This window comes from Meriones unguiculatus, chromosome 15 (assembly GCF_030254825.1).
Source record: "Meriones unguiculatus strain TT.TT164.6M chromosome 15, Bangor_MerUng_6.1, whole genome shotgun sequence".
Taxonomy (NCBI): Eukaryota; Metazoa; Chordata; class Mammalia; order Rodentia; family Muridae; genus Meriones; species Meriones unguiculatus.
In genome coordinates this window covers 37469550-37491886 of record NC_083362.1, presented here as the reverse complement: position 1 = coordinate 37491886, position 22337 = coordinate 37469550, and the positions used below count along the sequence as shown (strand labels likewise).

The following is a 22337-nucleotide window of genomic DNA, read 5'->3' as shown; positions in this document are numbered from 1 at the left end:
TACAGGTGTGTATAAAACTTAACATTTTTCATAAAATGCTAAACGCATTATTCAATGTCTTGCTCATCATAAGCAAATTGCTCTATACCTGCAAATGTACAGCACTCATGGCAACCAAGCAGGAATGCCCTCAGTGAGCCTGCTGCTTCCCCCTGGGCCAATGACCTTGTCCTCTAGCCAAAACATTTGCCCACAAGAGGTCCCTCTTCCACTACTTTCATAAGCAGGTCGAGGACCCTCTTTGGCAAAGAAGGAAGCATAGTGCATGTCTGAGTGGTTGGTCAGCTCTTTGTAATGAAAGGCAAACCCTATGTGCTGTCACAGCAGATGAACAACACACGCTTTCCCATACCGAAGAAATGTGCAAAACCTTTGTATTTGGAGCTGGGCACAGTCTTTCATGCCTTGGCAGGAAGGCTGGGAGCTCAAGAGATTAAGGCCAGACTGAATTACATGAGAACCACCATTTTTTTTTAATTCATATAAATTTCTCAATGTTCAATTAATTTTTTCTGAATTCTCTCCAAGTGGTATAGAGAAATGATATTTATCTGCCTTACTTCCAGGATCATAAAGGGCTTTTATCTGTTAGGCCTTGATTATGAACATGCTTTGTACACACTGGCGCACCCCATTATCCTGTTAGGTTCTTGGTCAGGTAGTTGGTAAACAGCAGATACAGGACTCAAACCAAGATCTCTTCAGTTCAAAACTGCGTTTTCACTTTACATTTGAATTCTGATAGGCAAAGTTCATGTAACTACAAAAATAGCACCAGTCATTTGGCATAAAATACCACTCGATAATGGAATAGTTCCTAGACTCTACATTTTCACACACACACACACAAATCAGTGACAGTTTCGATTAATACTGACAAGCATGAGTCTAAAATTTGACAGTACAGGCTGGAGACAGAAGGTTCAATGGTTAAGAACACTTGTTCCTCTTACAAAAAAAAAAAAAAAAAAAAAACCCAAACAAAAAACTGGGTTCAATTCCCAGCACCCAAATGGCAGCTCATAATTATCTCTAACTTAGGTTCTAGGGATCTGATGCCCTCTTCTGTCCTCCACAGGCACCAGGCACACATGCAGTCCACATCTAAACATGCAGGTAAAATTTTTAAAAATCTTGACAGGCAATCTTGTTTCTTCTGTATCTTTTGGGGCAGTTCAGTGTTTGATCTGCTTAAAAGGACATTTTCTATGATCACTTCTTAATGTCATTTGTTTTCTATATAAATCAGCAATCATCATCTATGGGATAATGGACTATCTTAACAAAAACCAGATTCATCCACAAAAACTATTACCTACCAGTAGATGGCTCTAGTGCTGACAATTTTTGTTTAAATAGCAGAGCAACTAGTCAGAAATCTTTAAGTCTTTGGGCTAAATATTTCAAACTCCTGTGGAAACTGTGCTTAAAAAGGGACTGGGATCTGATAGTGATGTGTGCCCTGGGCACCCCCAGTGATGTCAATGCCTCCAACCCTACCTTAAAACCCGTCATTTTTTTCATGTTGGGCTGACCAAAGTATGAAAAGACACTCACAAAAAAACCATCTATTTCCTGAGCTAAGCCCTCAAAATGTACTTTGTGAACCTAATGGCCAGGGTGAAAAAGATGATTTTAACTGGATGCATACATCAGTTCAGCCACGAAATTCCTCTGTAGAGATCTGATCTTACGTAGAGCAGTTCTAGGCAAGCCTAGGCCACATTAAGACCTCCTCTCAGAAGAGATCTGATCTCAGCTTTGCTGTATTTTGGTTGATTATATTTGAACTTAATTCAAAAATCCCAGCATTCCTATGTAAAGGGCCTAATTATCTCTATTCAGAAACACTTGCCTCAGCCAGTAATTCTGGGATTTGAAGAAACATTGTTCTAAATAAATTTTTCCCTGTTCAATACAACTTAGTATGTTCTAGATTTACAGAAAAGGAACTGAGAAAACACACATAATTCCAATAGTTTTCTGGTTGTGAAAAGGAATTAGCAAAGATAGTAGACAAAGGTCTCCAGAATGCTTGACAGTTCCAAGTTCTGAAAAGCTCATATGTGTGACTTATAACCAGTTTTACTAACATGTAATTCAAGGTAACTGTAGTTTGTGAACAAGAAAGCAGGCCTAGCTTGGATCCCGATGTGAATTAACTTTAAGAGAATAACTGCCACCTAGCTCTGGACAGTTAGGGTACACCAGAAAATCTTGGGTTGTGTACTTTCACTCTTCAAGGCTTAGACACCTAGGTTGAAATGTTACTACACTGAACACCTCAGAAAGGTAAAAGCTAGTCTTGGTAGTATTTTGAGACCTAATATCAGTGTGGGGGAAAAATGCTTCCTAGTAACTTAATGGACTTTTTGAGTCTCATTTGTGCTTCCAGAAATATCATGACTCTGTTCATTCAGAAACCTGGTATAATTTGACCATATCCTTCAAACTAGCATATTCCCAATAAAGCAAACCTTGATCTAGAGACTTAAATATACATAGAAAACAATTATCTAGCTTCTGCCTTGGGGTGTGATACATCAGTGATGGTGTTATTTTCAAAGGTCACAATTAGGTGTCAGCAGCACGCCTGATTAAAACTACTTTGTGAAATATTGGCAGTTTAGTTACTCCCACTTGTAATGAATGGCTAGCGCCTTAGCACACAAGGATCTCATGGCGACCCCTAACTTCCTCACACCACCACTGTGCTAGAAAATGACTGAAACCACACAATCCTTGCCTACTAAACAATCATTAGACTTTCATCAGGTGAGAGATGTAAAAATCAGTGAGATGAGGGAGCTCAGTGGGGTTAGAACATGTCACATGCCTGTTTGGGAAACTGTTCTGTTGCTTCCAGTGCTTTTCAGTCACCATTAGAACCTCACGAGTCACACATACAACCTAAAATGGCTTCAAGCAGTCACTATACTAATGATACCCAAGAGGGGAAGCCATTTCAGCAACTCCACTGACATGTCCCATCACTCTGTAAATAGAAATTATCAACTGTGGTGCTTCTTCACATCATTGGGCTAGACACTCAGTATATAATCTGCTTTAAAAAAAAAAAAGTTAAAAGGGCTAGTTAACCTTCAAACTATGCTTTAAAAATTAATCACTCTTCAAACTTTAACAAAAATTTCCTAAGACTATGGACAAAAAGTAAAATAGGGAGTTGGTACAGCACAGAAAAACCTGGTATTTACATGCTTCTTCTATGGGGTGGACTTCACCTTTCATTTTCTATTGTGTGGCAAATCCCCACAACCTGGCCAGACAAAAGCTGGTCTGATCATATTTGTTTGCTCCACTCCAGGACCATGCCTAGAAACAGTAATGGGGACCCAATCTTAGCACTGCATTTCTGAACTACATGGTTTGTTTCATTGGGTCTTGTTGATATTTGTCAACGTTGATAGCTGAAGGCACCAGAAAGGAGGGTTGACACTTCCAAAACTTCTTGATGAGTGGTATCCATGCAGACTGGGAAGACAATTATTCGTTACTGTTTGGATTTCACTGTGCTTTGGTTTTGGAAGTTTCCCTTAAGAAAAAAGAAACTTGTTAATAAGTCAAAGTACAGTACAGGTTAAATTACTGAGACAATTATCAGTCGTAAGTAAAATCTTAAAGTTATTTTATATCCAATACCAGTATCTCAAAGCAGGATACTTCCACACTGAGCTCAGCATTTCTTCTATTAACATTCTGATCAGACCACAAGATTTGACTGATCATTTACCAGAAGTTACTGTCATTACCTACGTCAAAGTCCTAATCAACAAAGAAGTACCACTGCTTGTTTTCCGAATAGGACCTTGCCCACCGTCACAGGTGAGGAGAAAACTGAAGGTCCACCAATCCACACCTCACCATACTTAAATCTGTTGAAGTTCAAATCCTTTCTTTAGAATCACCTTTAACATCATATCCTCCCACAAATAAAAGCACTGTTGCTCCTACCTCTTAGATTTTCAACATTAGTTTGTAATTTATTTTATTCAAAACATCTTTAATCATAAAACACAAGCTATCTTAACCCTTAAGTAACTTTTTTTAAACACTCAGAAATGTAAACAAAGAAAATTGTAAATAATCACAAAGCCAAATTAGCTATAATGATTAATGTATGAACAAATGACAAATGACCTGTAAGAGCAAAACCGTGTACCTATACGCCTTACGTAAATTCCTTAGGATGCAAAATGCTTTCATAGTCTCTGCCCAGAGCCTAATACAGTGCATATTGAAAATCAGTTAAACTGAATTAGAACAACAAAATCTGGCACAAATTATATTTAAATGCTACAGAATTTGAAAAGAAACTTACTTATTTTACAATCTGAGGTGAGAAGAAATGACAGGTACAGAGGTATGGAGCAGCCAGGCTGAAGCTGGTTACAACTTCAATAAAATGGACTGGGCTCTCCATGTTTACTGAAAGATTAAGATGTGTCATTACAGCAAGTTTTCTTCAGGAGAGAATGTTTAAGGAGAAACAAATAGGAACAATGAAAAATTACCAATTACACACCGCAGAGAAAGGAAATTCCATTATACACAAATCACACCTTAGCATTAACAGAGGTATAATCGCTTCTTGAGCCACTTAACTTTGCTAATAAGGCTATGTGAATTGTGTTCAGAAACTTTAAAAGACACACACCCATTGAAGAAAGGGAGTACTAGCATTTTACTTCTGACTACTTGTATCAGGCAGTCACATGGCTATAAGAATTCAATCTGAATTGCATTTGCTACAATATTCATCTGCCATGAGTATTTTTAAAAATAATCAGATCAGCCTGGTGTGGTGGTGAACAACTTAATCCCCGCACCTGGGAAAGATGCAGGCAGCTCTATTATTCAAAGACCCACCTGGTCTACATAACAAGATCCAACCCAGCCAGGGGTACACAGTAAGACCCCGTCTCAAAAGTACTACAACTAATACTAATGACTACTGTTCAATCAGGGGTTACAACTCCCCACAATCCCTCCACTTACACTTCAATATTTAACATGGTAGTTTCAAAAGTAAAACATTCAAGGACTTATAAATTTGCCTTGAATGTAATCTTCAATGTTTGCAACAAAAAAGTACTTGCTGTATTACACATTTTATTCCATAATTCTGATAAAGAATTTGGTTATCTGGTTATTAAACAAGAATTTAGGATGATTCTTTCCTTGGTAAATCTTAATAGCAGGCAGTCACTCTAGGAAGTCAAGTCATTGCTGGATCACAAACACTCAAAAATGCTGTCAGCACTGACCAGGTTTCTGGCGTGGGGTGGTTATTGCTTCAGTTGGCAATATCCAAATTTAAGACAACAGACATTTTCCATTAAACATTATGACAAACATTACAAAGTTTATGCAGAAGACACACTCACAGAGGCTATATATAAAGCTGGTGTCTTAAGTCTCACCCCTGAAACAGGGACAGGTTTTCAAGTGATACCCAGTAAGTTCTTGCTCTAAAAATAAATGTTCCTGCTTTCAGAGTTCCTATTCTTCCATAGGATGTAACTGAGCAGCTTAACAGTTTTTCAGTAAAAACCATCCTCTCTTTATAACAAACCAAAAATGTAAAAGGAAACCCGTAGGAGACAAACTTTTCACAGTTAACAATAAATAAAAGTGCACTAAGTGTTCAAGTAGGGCACATAGTTTAAAAACTACATGTGTCTCTTTGGCTTAGGTCATCTTTTAAAGGCTCTCCTCGGATCCCTGGCATTACTTATTGTGGTCATGACTGTTTGACTACAAGGTGCTCCTGGTAGCTGTGGATTGACAGGTGCCCGGCCATTGCTTCTACCAGCATATGGAAGATGATATCCTCTTGATTCAGGCCCAGTCTGAACACCATTCCCTAAGATAAGAACACAAAAGTTATCATCATTTTCAGAAATAATCTATATTATGCAAAAGAAACACAATTTAAAGCTCTTACACACATTGTGAATGCTTATAAATATCACAGAAAACACACACAGAGCAGTGCTCTGAGGCTCTGCAAGTGTAATAACAAATACATTACTTGATACTGGATGAATAGAAAGAGGAAAAAGCACCTTGAGCAATAGGTTTAAGAATAGAATATAACAACAAACAAACAAAACATTAATTGCTTATACTGTAAGAAAAAAGGGCAGGGAAATGTTTGAGTACTGGTACTTAACTAAAATTTAATTAATGTTTCAATGTAATCAAACTTATTGGCAGACGAGTTTTCCACAATGTGAACTAACCTAATCAACTTCAATCACAGAAAGATGCATCTCAAAAGACATATCATAGGTCACATAAAGACAAAAGACCTTTTAGGGCTCTAAGATCGTTGGTGAGAGGTCTGAGGAAGCTGCTCTTATAAAAAGGCAGCTAAGAGCATGTGGAATGTTAAAGTATGCAATGACTGCTCCTCTACAGCACCACTGTCTGGATACATTTCCAGTGTGCCAAAGCAACCACTAATTCTGCGTAAATTATAAATAGCTACTGCATCATAGACATTTGTAAAAATAGAAAAATAAAAGATCTCGTCAGAGAGTCATCAAAAGTAGTCTTCTTACTAATCAATGTTCCACTTAATGGGCCCAGTGCTTAAATAACAATGTGCTCAATACACTGGCATGGACAAGTATCTTCTACCTCCTACAAAATCATTTATTTGGGTGTCCATATTTACTGGAAGTTCCCCTTTAACATTAAATTATGCCTAAAGAATTCCCGTAATGCCTACATGTCATCACAAATATGAAAAAGTCTTACCCACTGGCCCAAAAGTACTGGTGCTTATTTTATCCTTCTGCTCATTTTGTACCTAAAAGACAAACATAACACATTTATAAAATAAAAAAATAATTTTCAAACGTTAAAAAAAATTATTTTCAACAGTATTTAAAGGTTTGTCCAAATCCTTCAAATACAATGCTAAAGCATTCAGAGAAATCTTTATGGCCTGATAGTTTCTTCACTCTGCAAAGTTCTAAACAGCACATATATCTACAGTCTCAGAAATTATATATAGACTCTCAGAACCTATGTAATAAATGTATTGTTTTTAAGATAGGGCCTCATGTAGCACAAACTCGCTATATAGCAAAGGATTACTTTGATCTTCTTATCCTCCTGCTTCCAACCTCCTGTGAAATAGGAATTCAGGTACCCACCACCATGCCTGTCTTATGTAGTACTACTTGGGGGCTGAACGCTAGGCAAGCAGTCTATCAGTTGAGCTATAGCCCAGTCCTCAAGATCATTTTATAATCCTTTTCATTATACTCTGGACATCAGAGGCTTAGCCTACTGACAGAACTACAGTGGAAATTTAACCCAATCATAAAAATATGCCATATATTTGGATTAATTACCCCTTGGCTCAGCTGTCCTCTATAATCTGGGTTTGGCTCACTGAAATTTGGCACTTCTGAATACACCATACAAAATCTGAAAGAAAATAAAGGACATGATTTCTAAATTTTTTTTTATAACCTTCTTAACTTACAAGAATGAAACCTTAGGTGTCAAACCTTAACAGTAGCATTTTAACTAATTTACTTGTAATAAAAACTTTCTATATAACTATATCCCATATAACACCAAAATACTTGACTCTCTTATCTATACCCAATCACTGTGAATTTGCAAAAATCATCATCAAAGGTAAAGAATAAATTCTTAATGATTAAGACAATGGGCTAGCAAAGCCATCACTTTACCTCAGGGCTTCTTGTAAGCTGCCAATACAACTTGGTACCCTGTTTCACATACAGGTACTTTCTTAGCTCTTCAACTCTAAGAACTAGATCCAGTTTGAGAAAATCTTAAATTGATCCTGACAAAGAACGACCATGAGGGAGTGACTTCCTGTGGCTTTTCATCTAGCTGACCTCCACTGTTAAGAGAATCTCTGTATCCATGACTATCTGGCCAGATCCTGTAGTCCTGACCAAGAGACTTCATACGACAACTCTAAAGCACACTACTTTACATATGGACCTACACAAAGCCCAGTCACATGCTTCCTGGTGAAGGTGAAGTGGAGACTCAGATTCTGATGTTTAAGCAGACTACACTTTTTCTTCTCATATTAACTATATTCTCCAAAGCACACTTCATCTTCAGTATGAGTTTCCCTCTTTTATTTGGTTCCATTTTTGACTTTTTTTTAAGTATCTGCCAATCTCATGGGTACTAAGAGATACCTAAGCACCAGCAACCAAAATGGACTAACAATTTGGCTCCTTATGTACAGCACACATCAGTGATGAAACCCAGACACCTCGGGCAGCATGGAGACTAAAGCAGCTTTACACTCCCACTCGCACATCAGGGTGGAACTCACACCCAGATGGCAAGGGATAGATTCTAACTGTGGCTGCTTCTGTGACTGTACCTAGACTAGGAAAAACAGAAGAATTCAACTCTCCTTTATCTCTAATACAAATTCATCCATATGGAAACAATGAAAATTTAAAACTTACAATTAAAACCTGTATCTAATGTTTATTTTAGTAAATCAGGAGAGAAGTACTTCAAATGACACCTGAAAGGCATGTTTCTAAAGGGCCTGGTCTACACTCAGCTCTGGCAAAAAAAAAAAGCTTACCTTCTCAACCACAGGTAACAGTACTGACAGTGTTTAAAGCAGCTACCTACCTTCAGCATGAAGCCAAGTTTTCAAAGGCCAAGTAAGTGGTTTAGTTTATACTTACCAAGTATTTGAAATTGAATTATACAAAATGCATGTTAATACTTACTCTCCAATCTTTTGGAGTTCACCACCTCTTCCAGTATAAAGTGTCAGACATCCTTTCCACATTGACGCATACCTAGAGGGAAAAATTAAGTAGATTTTCAGAATATATAGTTCTACTTAACTTTTCAGTATATTTTTATACTGGGTAGAAATGAAAAACATGCCCTGCGTACCCCAACCATGCCAAGTCAAATACAGTGACTGTAAATCTAAGAAGATATACAAATCAAATTCTACTACCTAATTGTCTAAATTACAGCAGTAGAATAAAAACTGATCACTGCTGGAGGCTACGCCTGGGCCTCGAACATACTAGGCCAGAACTCTGCCACTAGGCTATGACTCCAGAACTTGTTTTAAACCTTATTTTTAGGCATCTCCGTAAATTGCCCAGGTTGGTCTTGAACTCGCTCTATAGCCAAGTAGACTTCAACCCTGCCATCTACCTGTCTCAGCCTCAGAAGGAGCTAGAATGCCAGGCATAGGCTGACATGCCTAGCTTGAGAAAACTTGACCAGACATAGTAACTCATTTTGAATCCCAGCACTAAGAAGGCTGAAACAGGAAGAATTCAAACTTGAGACTACCCTCAAAGAGAATGGCGTGGACGGGCCTAGAGCCCTGTGAAGTGCGCATTGTTGCTCTTGGGTGAGTGGTGACTGTATGAGCAGATCGGTTAACTAAGGTTCTCCAAGTACTCTTTCAGAGAAAGTTATACTTCTTCAATGCACTGTTGGACTAGAATTAAAATTACTTTAAAACAAAGACAATTTCAACAGAAGAAACATCTGGACATTCTCTCCCTTGCAGTTAGAGGAAAAAACATGTTTTCTGCACTCTGAAGACCAGCATGGGTATTAACACCTATGTGTACCTTGCAAGGAGGCGAGGAGAAAGCAAAACCCAGGCAAGGAAACAGAGCTGAAGTGTGCTACGGAGAAGCTCTAATGGCAGCAATCAGTATCTGTATTGCCTTTCAGCAAAGGGTGTTCAAGTCAGCACACTAGGATTTCTTTATACTCACTGACATGGTCATGGAAGCTATCACAGTTTATGTCTACTTAAGCAGACACAGTTCCCAAACTCCTCAAAATCTGGCACAACTTTATCAAGGAGCTGAAAACACAGACCCCTCAATCTTCCTCTTGCCCTCCTGACCTTCCCAAACTCTGCAACTTTTAATCTCAATTATAATGGAACCAAGAGTTTACTGTCAACGATTTTAAGCGTGGATGACATTAATTCTAAGGAAAATATAAACTGGTCACCTTAGTAGAACCAGACCAAAATCTGGTTTTTCAATGTTTCTTTGTACAACTACCAAGGTAACTTCATGACTTAAAAGCATATATTGTTGTTGTTGTTGTTGTAGTCCTCACTACACCCTACAAAAGGAACGGTTCTCTTTTGTGGACGCTGAAGACATGGAAGTTTAAAAGATGTACTTTAGTGTCACAATGACTCAGCATATGAGAATAAAATGTCTAAGTCCTGACTCTCATTTCCTGCTTTGATGATACTTTACCTCACTTCCTGAAAATGTTTGTAAAGCATGTAAGATAGTATCAAAAGCTCCAGCCCCAAGGATCCAATACTTCTGAGATGCCTTTAGATCAACATAGATTGTCAACTTCTTTTTCTGATAGTTAGCAATAAAATTACAACAGAAGCTTCCATATTCTATTTTCAAGATTCTTTCCTGGAATTTTCTTAAGACTAACATTTGGTAAAAATTTCAAGTCTATGAAAAAAAAAAAATGCTCATCTCCATAACCAAAAATCTGTCAACTAAATGTTCTGATGTATCAAAGATGCCCTTCTGCCACTTCCTGTGTATTATTTTGTTTTTTGTGAAACCTGATCTTACAGAAGAAATTACTTTCAAGAATATGTATTCCAGATACTGTTTTCATCTTTTCCGAGTACAAATGTGATGGTAGGAAGCTGGGACTGTAAGCCAAATGGCAGAATGCTTGCCTTGCATACAGCAGCCCTTTGGACATTTAGGTGCTGCCTGTAACCCTACCACCTGGGAAGCAGAGTTAGGAAGATCAGAAATACAAGGTCATTCTCTTGGGAATCTTAAAGTTCAAAAACAACCTGGAATACAGGAAACCTTGTTTCCAAAATGAAGGCAAAGAGCTAAATTCCTCAGCTACTCAATTTATGTCCAAAGCACCTAAATGATGACTACAAATGAAATACTGACAGGATTTCAAGGTACTAAAAAGGAAAGGAGGTGGAAGACATTAAACCTAATACATGGACTGATTTAAAAGGTAATGTGGCCAGGTGGTGGTGGCCCATCCCTTTAATACCAGCACTGAGGAGGTAGAGGAAGGTGTACCTCTGTGAGTTTGAGGACAGCCAGGGTTGCACAGAGAAAGCCTGTATCGAAAAACAAAACGGAAAAAACAAAATTTAAAAAAAAGGTGATGTGGTCTTATCAGCCTCCTAAAAAAGCTCACTGGCACCCATACGGTATTTTTAAAAATAAAATTAACCTTTAAAACTGGAGAGGAGTCGTCAATTCCCTACCTAAAACACGTAGCTGGAAAGGTGAGCTGCTGCCAATGCTGCCCACCAAAACAACTCACAACTTCTGGAAGACTCATGAAAGAGCCAGGCAACTTCTGAACTTGGCACCCCAGAAGTCGGTAAACCCCACACCTACCCCAATTTATGCACACCTACCCTCTGGTCAACCGAATAATATCCCCTGTCTGTATGAGCCCTCCGATCTCATCCCACACAGAAATGGTGATGCTTCCCGTTCTGTCAGCTACTTTGCAGGACCTCACTTCATGGCCGTCTTTGGTTTTGGTCACGCGTCCTGTGGAGGTTTAAAAATCAAAAGGGGGAGGAGGGTTGTTAGATAACGAGTCCATTGAGGACAGCTGTCTCACCCTCCTCCGGCACGCTACACGACTGCCTTCTGTCCGGGAGCAGGAGCCGAGTGTCGGCTCGGGCGGCCGGGAGCACGTGGGGGCGCGGGCGGGGAAGAGGTCCGAGCGCTCGAGGGTGTGGGACGGGCTGCGGACCCCACTTACCTATCTCCAGGACAATAAAGACGACATTTAAGTTTTTCAGTCCGGCCTTAATGTCTTTTATAAAAAGAGGAGGGTCGCTGACCCCATGCATACTGAGGCAGGTGCGGCTACGCTGCGCTAGGCAAGGCTTCCCACCCTCCGGGGCCGGGGCAGAGCCGGGGTGGGGGAGCACCCTGGGGCGGGGCTGGCGACCGGGTCAGGAAGCGGTTATTCGGGGGCCAGGGAAACCAGCCCTAGAGGCACCAAGCCAAAAGAGAGAAAGAAAAAACAATGGAGGGGGAAGGGAGGGAAAAAGGACTCTCCCAAGTTCCAAAATCAAAAAGAGGACGCACTCCGCACACCGAGCCCGCTCCCAAGTGGGCGGCGAGCAAGCAAGCGTGCGGACTGCCGCCTCGGCTCAGGGAAAAGGCAGCAGGGGGTGGCCCTGCCCGAGTCCCGCTGTCCCTCACACAACACACGCACACGCGCGCGACCCCTCAGTCCCAGGCTCCGGGAAGGGACCGTCACAGCAAAACGGTAACGCAGCACACCGACCGCGCAGCCCGCGTCCCAAGCAGCAACTGGCGAACGCGCCCTCCAGCCGGCTCTACTAAGCCTGGCCCCGCCCCTTGTGGCGTCACGCGACGTCACCACGCCCAGGAGCACGCCTCTGGCTGGCCGAGCGCGGCCGCTCCGGCTCCGCCCCGGCTGTCAGCGCAAGCCCCGCCCCCTGGCCGTCCAATCGGCTCGCGGCCACACCCTGCCCTCGCCGGTCGCGCGCCGGCTTCCGGGTTTCGGCGGGGCTGGCTCTTCGGCGGCTCCGAGGAGCTCCGGCTTCTTTCCTAACTCCTCAGGAGCCCTCAGCGCGGCCGCCGTTGCCCTTTAGCCCCGCGATCACGTGGGACGCTGGCGCTCCGGACCCCGTGGGTAGAGGGAGTGTGCGGTGGAGCCGGGTCAAGGAGAGAGGGAGAGGCCGGGGTGAAGGGGTCGCGGCCTGGCAGCCGCGTTCCCTTCCGCAGGCAACTTGGCGGCGACCAACTTTCACACTTGCGGCGTGTTTAAATTGGGACCCAGAAACACCAGGCCGTCTCTCAAAGATCCTCAAGCAGCTTGTAAACCGCTTTTTATGCTGATAATAACCATACGTAGTCAAGTTCCACGGATGTCTCATTTTTCTTGAACCCTTTTAATTTGCGCTTGGCTTTTATAAAAAGGTAGAATGAATTAATCACGGGAAACTTTAAAACATAACCTGAAAGGGAGGGGTGTGTGATTTTTTTTTTTTTTTTCCAGACAAAACCAAGCTGAAGCTGGTGGCAAGTTGTGTGAACTTTAAAATAGTTGATTAAGCTTCCTGGCCGTAATTTAAAAATCTGAGTAATAAAACTAGGATCCTTGCTTCATAGAGAATGAACTGGGATTATTAATAAATTGCCCAACTCTGAGGACTTAGGGGAACTGATCAAAATTATATACATACTTCATAGAAGCCCTGAACACTTAGAAAACAGACAGCTCTGGCATGGGTCTGTGCTAGATGGATTTCCAGGACTGACCAGGACTGAGAAGCAAAGGGGACACATGCCGCCATCCCCAAGCCAGATCCAACCTCAACTGATAACCGCTCACAAATGAAAACTTAGTTTTCTTCAACAGAGTCTCACTGGGGAAACAAAGCACTCTTAAAGCCACATGCCCAGCCGTAGATGGCCAGCACACACCAACTCAGTGACTTTGGGAGGTTCTTTGTCTCATAAAGCTTTGTCATGGTTTTTTTTTTCTTTTTAACCTTACATATGTGTGTCACACACACGTATATATATCTAGATAGGTATCTATGTATATAGTGGTTTATGGGATTTCTGCATGTGTGAATGTGTATCTGTCCATTTTGGGGTTTTTTGGTTTTTGGTTTTTGTTTTGTTTTTTTTTGGTATGTGTGTTTTCTTTGGCTCTTTTCCGTTTATTTGTTTTATCCTATTCTGGTTTGTTTGTTTTTATCTTACTAATATTTTTAGATGCCTGTTTGTTTTCTAACTAGAAAGAGAGTGGATTTACATGGGAGCGAAGGTGGGGAGGATCTGGGAGGAGTTGGAGAAGGGAAACCATAATCAGAATATATTGTATAGGAAAAAAAAACCTATGTTCAATAAACACATACAAACACCTCAGAAAGAAAGACAGAAAGAAGAAAGAAAAAGAAAGGAAGGAAGGAAAGAAAGAGAGAGACAGAGAGAGAAAGAAAGGAAAAGAAAAAGAGAAAAAGAAAGAAAAGGCACTGTAAAAAGCAGAAGTTACTGTAGAGGGCTGGCCCTGCCCTTCCTGGCCCCACCTCCCCCAGGACAGACTCAGCTGATCCTCTCTCACTTCCCCTAACACTGTTTCCACACTGAAAATGACAGCCACTTTCTCACTAACCCAAAGGCAGCCCTGAGAAACTACAAGGACACACAGTTCAATTGTGGGGGATGAGGAGGGTTGTTCAGCAGTTCCTAAGCCAGTCCCCAAAGATTAGGAAAGAGAGAAAAGAAAATGAAGGTGGGTGTGATGGTGCAAGCCCTTAATCCCAGCACTAGAGACAGAGACAGTCTACACAGCCCAGCCCAGGCTACATCTCAACGGAAAAAAAGGGGAGGGGGGTTAAAAAAGAAGGAAGGGGTTATCAAGAACTCTTGCTACAGCTAGAGAGAAGGTTCAGTGGTTAAGAGCATTGGCTGCTCTTCTTCCAGAGCAGAGCAGGCCCGGGAATAATTGCCAGCATACAGAATGAAGGCAACACATACTTATGATGCACAAACATACATGCTGATAAAAACACTCATGAAAATAAGACCTGCTATACTCCTCGTCTAAACATTCCCTGAAAGTAAATACTGGCATACACTGTGTGTGCATCTATTCTATACACACATATACATACATATCTGGCATTGTACATGTAACACTCATATGCACTTTATATTCAGTAGCTGTCAATCATACATGTTTCATGACACCCAATTATAGAGCTGAGATTTAAAACCTTAATGCTTGTAGAAAAAAAATGTTAAAGACAAAAATCTAAAATGTGTATTTCTTTAATTAAGTGAGTAGTTGGCTTTTTTGAAGGCTTTGTAATTCAGAATAACTCTCAGTGCCTGACTGGGGGGGTGGAGGGCAGTGAAATCTGCTAGAGGATAATACATTTTTAGTTTCTTTTGCAATGAGACACATCCTTAAGTAGACTAAACCAAAACATTTATATTGTCGTGTAATGATGGGGTAGGCAACTTTGGATTCTATGTTGCAAAAAGCTTGTTTCCAGTATATCCTATCTCTCTATAGTTTCACAGATTTACTATTTATGAAAAAAAGTAAAAATATTATGTCCAACAGAACTACCTGGGAACAAATAACATTAATTCATATATATGTGTGTGTGTGTGTGTGTGTGTGTGTGTGTGTGTGTGTGTATAATACACAATAATGATTTTCATACTTAAAGAATGTTGTAGAAAATGCTCCAAGTCACATGTATAAAATCCTGGTGGGGTGGAGCTTCCACTGGTTCAAAGTCTTACAAAACTGTAAGAATGCTTAAACTGGATGTTTCAAGCTACTGTTCACCTGTTTTTGAAAAATGGAAGAATGTACAAACACATAAAATAATGTAAAAAGTCAGTGTGGCGGATCTCAGCTCCCTGCTACTTACTAAGCCCTACAAAAAATATCAGAGCTCCTATCCTTACTTCAGACGCATGTTGGACTGGGTCTTTTGCCTGCTTCAAATTTCCATTTATAAACTGGTTTGTTGGCAAAGACCTGTGATCTCCAGCAATTGGGAAGCAGGAGGGTCACAAGTTCAAGGATGGTCTTATCTATTTCCCAAAGGAAAAACTAACACAAGGTCACAGGGTTCTGATTTACTACTGTAATTTCTCTACAATATAAAGAGATACCCATCTCTTATTTTGGATCAGTGTCAAGCTCACATATGCACATAGATGTCTACAAATCACCATGAAGGGTTAATGCTCTGTATTAGGGTTCTCTAGAGGAGCAGAATTGATATATTAACGGGGGCTTTATTAGAGTGGCATATAGGCTATGGTCCAGCTAGCTCAACAGTGTCTGTCTCCTGATAGAAAGGCCACGAATCCACTAGTTGTTAGTCCACAAGACTTTATCTTCAGATGGCCTCCAATCCCAAAGGAGGGATTCTAACATACAACCTTTTTTATTTTGTGGATGAAAAATACAGCCAGGCAGTGGTGGCCCACACCTTTAATCTCAGCACCAGGAAGATAGAGACACGTGGTGAGTTCCAGGACAGCCTGATCTATAGTGAAAGTTCCAGGACACCAGGGCTACATAAAGAGAAACATAGAAAAATAAAAAAAAATAAAAAAATTAAGCCAGGAGACATTAACAGGCACACCACCTATGGTTACTAATGAATTCCAATGTTCTAGTCATCATCACTAACAGTTGACAGTATTGTGGAAAATATAAACAATTCACAAAAATTGGACTCTCTAAAGTTGGGACGGACATCAGCTTTTAACATGTTTATAAAACACTCCCAGGTAATGGTCATCAATGAACACTGAAGTCTGAAAAGCAGAGCAGGTTAAGAGATACTATTAGAACAAAAATTATTTCCATTTATGTATTAATTCCCTGGACCAGTGTTTCCTTGTGCTAGTTAGTTATATTGGTGAACTTTTAGGAGTGAAATTACTGAGTATAGTTTTAATCAAATTCCATTTGAGGAATTTTGAAAATATGTTTCCTTGTGTACTTTACATAGGCAATAAACATAATTAACCAGTTGATACTGAACTTATCTGTGTTAGGATTGAGGCTGCATCTGGGAAAAAAGTGCAAACAATCCCTGACTTCATACAACTTACATTTTAAAGGGGTAGATAGAATAAATTTATGTAATTATATAGAAACTCGAGAATCGTGCACAGGAAGGTGAAAAATAAAGGAGGAGTGGGCAGGCAGGATTCTGTAGGCACACCAGCCGAGTATTCTGGGATTCGGCAGGTAGGCCTGAGGGATGCATGTGGGCTGCAGACTGCTCAGGATAATACTCAGAAGGAAGGGAGCAACCAAGGGGTTTAGACAGCAGGCACACAGCAATAGCCATTAAAGAGAGTCAAGCAACATTTTTTAGGAATAGAGTCTTCTGTAGCTGAAGTAGTGAATGAGGAGAGCCTAGCAGCTGAGAAGTAACAAAGGGAGGGAGCGAATTATAAATACAAGGTTTGTACAGCCTTTAGATCTTACTGTGAGCCAAGAATCCATTGAGGTGCTTTGGGATATGGCCTGATGAGCTAACATAGTTGGAAGCATGGCCATATTCACCCACTTGAGATGTGACATAGCACAGTAGCAGCAACCATCACTCAGTGGGATCAGTGTGGAGGATGCAACCACCAGATGAGTGTCCTATTGGAATAGATAAGAAAAAAAAGTTAAGTATGACTCCCCAGTCTTGAGTCTGAACAAATATAAAAATGGAGTTGTTGCAGAAAGTGGGAAAGACTCCAAGTGAACAGTTTTGGTGGAGAGTGTAAAGATAAGGGCCATGTTAGCCTTCTAACCTCCGTGCAGCAGAAAGAACACTAAAGTGGGCAGTGTAATGAACGGCAGATGAATCATGTTTCTGGAAAGAGGAGTTGGTTGCTATGCTGAATACAGCTCTAGATCAAATGAGTTCAAGCAGGCATATCATTGGTGCAAGCAACAAAAAGTGGCACAGACCAGAGTGGTTTCAATGAAGCTCTTGGAGAACAAAAGATTGAGTTGGAGGTAAAAATAAGTCAAGGAACTGGATACATCAAAATTGGTATGCACCACTTCTACAAGGAAGCTTGCTGCAAGAGAGCGGAGGATGGCAATATGACTTGGGGAAGTATGGGATAAAGGAGACTTCTCAAACAATTTTTTATCACATCTTAATTTATTTAATGTGTGTGCATATGAGAGGGAGAGAGGACACAGCCTATAAGAGCCAGCCCTTTCCTTGCACACTGTTGGTCCTGGAAATGGACAGGCTTGGTGCCAAATGCCTTCAACCACTAAATCATTTCACTGGCCCCAAATCTCTTCTGTTTTTAAAATTTATTTCTTTGTTTCTTTCTTTGCTCATTTTTGTTTTTTTCAAGGCAGGGTTTCACTGTGTAGTCTTGGCTGTCCTGAACTTGCTTTATAGGCCAGGCTGGCCTCGACCTCTCAGAGATCTGCCTGCCTCTGCCTCCCTGAGTATTGGGATTACAGTCATGCATCACCACACCAGCTTCTTCTGTTTATGAAAGCTGTCAGAAATTTTATGAGTTCAGGCTAAATGGCAAGGCTCAACTGAGAGGAGGACGAGTCAGATGGCTAAAGATATATCCTTGTCCTCAAGTAGATGACACGGCATGGAACTAGAACCCTGTGGCAATGAGAGAACAGAGACAGATCTTCTGAAACTGGGAGGGTGGTCTGAGATGGTGACATGAGAGGTTACAAGTTCCTCATGTCTATTACTCTGAGTGAAATAGGTGAGCCATCATACCCACTTTTAATTCTTTCATCTACCTATGTGGTGCAAAGCTATGATGAACTGTTCATTAAAATGTGATTTTCTCAGCATTTTTCTTCAAGGCAGTCTCATCTAGCCAGGGCTGGCCTTTAGCTCAGTATGTAGAAGAAGGTAACCTCAAACTTCTAACCCTCCTGGCTCCACACACCAAGCATTGGAATTATAGCCATGTTCACATGGCTCTTATGATTGAGCCTGGGACTCTGTGTATGCTAAGGAGTGCGCTGCTGACTGAGCTATAGAGCAGTTCCTTGCCAGCTTTATTTTTAATTACATTTATTTATATCCCCCCCATGTGAGTGATAAAAGAAAGAGAGAGACAGAGAGACCGAGATCACAGTACAAGCGGGAGTGGGGTCTCTGTTTCCCACTCGTGGATCGTAAGATCACACTCGGGTCTTCAGTCTTGTTGGCAAGTGTCTTTACCCACTTCACCACACCCCCAGGTCCCAGCTATCTCTAAATGATAGCTTTATCCTTTTCATCTAACAAACCGTAGTTGCACTTACCCCCACCCCCATCTAGAGGCCCTGAGATCTCTCGGTAGTTAAGGCAGCTAACAACCCACAGCTCACTTTTAAGAAACTGTTCTGCCTTACTCGGCTTTTCCAGAAGATTTTGTCATAATTCAAAATCCTTACAGGATTTGGATAGAATTGAGAAAAAAAACAAAACATTATCTGAGATATGTCATTAAAAAACAAACAAACAAACAACAACAAAACTCTTCTACGACACTAACTCCACAAAGTAGCCATGGCTGACCTTGAACTCACAGAGTTGGTCTCCCTCTACCTCCTGAATGCTGAGATTAAAGGCACGCACCACCACACTGGGCTTCAGTTTCTCCTTTCAGGACCTGTTAGGACCTCTGCTTTAGACTTTTAAAGTTTACGAAATTGAAGTTGTTACTCCACTACCCTTCAGTGTTTCCATTTACTGTAAAATCCTTGAGAGCAGTTTGGCTTTGATTCTGCTAGAGTGATCCCCAGGTAAGCTTTCCAGAGGGCAACAGGAGCTCAACATGATTATGTATGCAAAGATCCAAATTTTTGCTCACATATTTTGGGAGGTGTAAAAGTGTGGAATTATGGTCCACTTCTCGATATTTGCAATAAACTAGTTAATGAGTAAAATGTTTTCTACTGAGAAGAAAATAGAGATTTAGGTCCTACCTATCAAGAAACAGGTTTATTTTTTGTTAACTGAATCGCTGTCTCTTTAGTCGGGAAACCTATGTACTCTCTTCACTGTAGTCTACCACTAAGATGCACCCCAGCTCTCCTACCTGGCTGTTTGCTTCTGTTAGTCTTGGTTATTAACTGTCATACCATTGTGAACCTGTGGAGAATCAGAGCAGAAAGATGCTTCTTTCCTTTATCGTTTATATGGATTCTGGGTCTCAAGCTCAGGTCGGCCGGTTTATGTGGCAACAATTTTACTGACTGAAACATCTCACTGACTCTTTATGTGGTTATTTTTTATATGAGAAAAATATGTGTTATGCTATGGAAACAAATCCATGTGGGGGAAGAAAAGGAAGCTGCAGTGCTGGGGTGTGAGTGAGTGAGAAATTGTTTGTCTAGCATGGAGCAAGCCCTGGGTTCAATACACTGGGCCAAATACGTGTACTGTGTTAAGTCTCTGCATAACGAAAGCCCACAGGCTTTCACTGACGTGTCTGTGCTCATTCTATACTTCTGGAAGAACATAGACCACATATTAGCAGAGCACTTTAGGAGACAAGATGAGGATGTAGGGAAATAAATGATTTCCATTTCCATAAACTTTATATGATTTGAAGTTTTTGAATTGTCATATTACTATGTGATAGGCAAACAGATTTTTGCTACCAATGTGCACCTTTATTTTGCCTTTCTCATGCTTTATTTTATTTGACAATTATTGGGCATTTCCACCTGTCTAAGCTTTGGGCCAGGTGCCTTTCCTAAGAACATCTCCCCTCCACTGTTCTTCTTCAGATTTTAGGAACGTTCATATGTCTAAACGGCTAGCTATTTCTTCCAAGTATTGAAAGTCTTTGTGTGATCTCAGGGGGTTATGCATAGTCTAGCTGTCGGGAAAACAAAAAGGCAGTGTACAGAAAGGCAGAAGGGGAAGTGAGACAGGCAAGGTGGAAGGTTCTGCTGTAAACTAACCCCCCGGGCAGAGTTTCTGGCCCACCATCTAACTAGGGCAAAGGAGAAGAAGCCTTATGTAAGAAACTGCTAAAGCATTCAGTACACGGATTCCATTTAGGGAGCTCACTCCTGGGACAGGAAATTACACTAATGTCCCTTTCTAGTGACTTACTAGCTCAGCTCGCCTGTATGGACGGGACAAATAGCAGAGGCATGCCCTTTGAAAGGTGAAACAGTGCAGATACACTTATTGTGCTTATTAGAGCAAAGGCCAACCCACTCAGAAAAATACCAGAAGAAGCACACAGACACATGTAAAAGTAACTTTTACTCTCCTGATTTAATTGTCATCTCAGAGGCTTACTGCCTCTGTCTGCTAACCTAGGCCTAGTCCTGGAAGCTTCTAGCCTTTGTACAATCTAATAGGCCTAGACTGCTTTCAGCCTCTGAGACTTACTGCTGAGTAAGCTCATGCTTATAGCTCTTTCTGAACTATGGCTGTCTGGTTCAACTCAGCTGCTCTGGCTCAAACTCCTCTCCAAGCTGACTGATTCAGTTGGGCTTCTCTCTCAGCCTCTGAATTGCTCTGCTTGGCCTCAAACTAACTCTAGCAATCCATTCTAATCTTCTGGTCCCTTCATTCTCTGGCTCATTCTGTCTTCAACTGTGTCTATCTTGTTCTCTCTTCACTCTCTCTGTAAGTCTCCCAGTCAAACCACCTCTGAATTCCACGAACTGAACTGCCATGAGCTCATCCCCACTGCACGGCCTCTCAACTCACCCTTAACCGAACAGACTCAAGAGAACTGACTAGAACTCAAGACTTTGCCTGTGTATGTCTCCTGAGTGCTGGGATTAAAGGTGGGTATCACCATGCCTAGACGTAAGCTGTTCTTTACCTGAAACTTGCTCTACACCAGGCTGGCCTTGAACTCTTGCTGCTCTGTCTTGTGGGATTAAAGGCATGTCTGTATTCCAGCCAGATCAGACAGACCTAGAAGGTCTTTGGATATAATCTCTTGCCAGAGAAGCCATGTTCTGAATTAAAATTCCTCTATAAACACACACACACAGGCACACACATTAAATGCAATGTTCATTTCTTTCCCACCGCGAGTAATTTAAAGAGCTTCTACTCCAACCACTCAAGAACCCATATTCCTTCCATTTTCCACTTACCATCACCTAAGGTCATCAAAATTGGGTGGTGATTTATTTAGTGTTTGAACCCATGGAAAGGGAAAGAGCAGTTTTAAGGCACAGAAGATCAGAACTTCACCAAGGAGGCACATTTCAGCCTCTCAAAGTGCCTTTACAGATTATAAAAACAATCTATGCTTTGAAAAAACTAAATTGTAGTAAATCAGTGGAATGTTAAATTCCTCCATGCCCTCCCTTCACAACATTGCTACAGAGCTGCTGAAAGTAAATGTAGCTTCATGAATAATGAGTAAGGAAAGAGTAGATTGTACCTCATATTATCCCCAAAGAAATGAGACACCAAGAGTCCAGAGAGTGTTTTAAGGTCAGAAAATGAGTTAATGAAAGGAGGCCCATGGCCCAGATCCTGCTTTTCTTATCTGATGTTCCAAGGACAGACCTTTGGGCTCTCCCTCCTTTCCCATGTTCTGTATCATCGCTGAGCATTACTGTTTTCTTGTTGTGAGACAAGAGTATCACATTGTAAAAAGGCTAGCTAGCTTGGAGCTCACTGTGTCGCCTGCACAGGACTTGAACTCAGTGTAACTGTCCTGTCTCAGTCTCCTAAAGTCTGGGATTACAGGGGTGAGACACATGCAGTCTCTGTTCTTCATTTTATA

The 22337-nt window shown here is 41.0% G+C and overlaps 1 protein-coding gene across 4 annotated transcripts; it reads right to left on the bottom strand.

Moving 5' to 3' along the window:
* Positions 1–449: 449 nt before the first annotated feature.
* On the bottom strand, positions 450–12442 carry Nabp1 (nucleic acid binding protein 1). 4 transcript variants are annotated; one of them, XR_002476623.2, is made up of 7 exons: positions 11824–12426; positions 11468–11606; positions 8775–8846; positions 7386–7461; positions 6784–6835; positions 4340–5884; positions 450–3553 (listed from the first exon to the last, which is right to left on the bottom strand). XR_002476623.2 is itself a non-coding variant. In XM_021643042.2 (6 exons), exons 3-6 carry the CDS (start codon positions 8834–8836, stop codon positions 5715–5717), a joined length of 360 nt encoding a protein of 119 aa, XP_021498717.1. In that variant the 5' UTR covers positions 8837–8846; positions 11468–11606; positions 12286–12442; the 3' UTR covers positions 3976–5714. The 4 variants fall into 4 exon arrangements, 3 of the variants coding, with proteins under 3 accessions (XP_021498717.1, XP_021498716.1, XP_060224335.1); XM_021643042.2 differs by lacking the exon at positions 450–3553 and having other exon boundaries at positions 3976–5884; positions 12286–12442; XM_021643041.2 differs by lacking the exon at positions 450–3553 and having other exon boundaries at positions 3976–5884.
* Between the last annotated feature and the right edge of the window lie 9895 nt (positions 12443–22337).

What these genes read in the sequence shown, in the direction of transcription:
- Nabp1 (XM_021643041.2), bottom strand. Translation starts at nt 11,914, where the DNA reads ATGCATGGGGTCAGCGACCCTCCTCTTTTTATAAAAGACATTAAGGCC. An exon ending in CTTTATTGTCCTGGAGATAG is followed by an intron (nt 11,607 to 11,823) that starts GTAAGTGGGGTC and finishes AAACCTCCACAG; the next exon opens with GACGCGTGACCAAAACCAAA. An exon ending in GAGGACAGCTGAGCCAAGGG is followed by an intron (nt 6,836 to 7,385) that starts GTAATTAATCCA and finishes TTTGTCTTTTAG; the next exon opens with GTACAAAATGAGCAGAAGGA.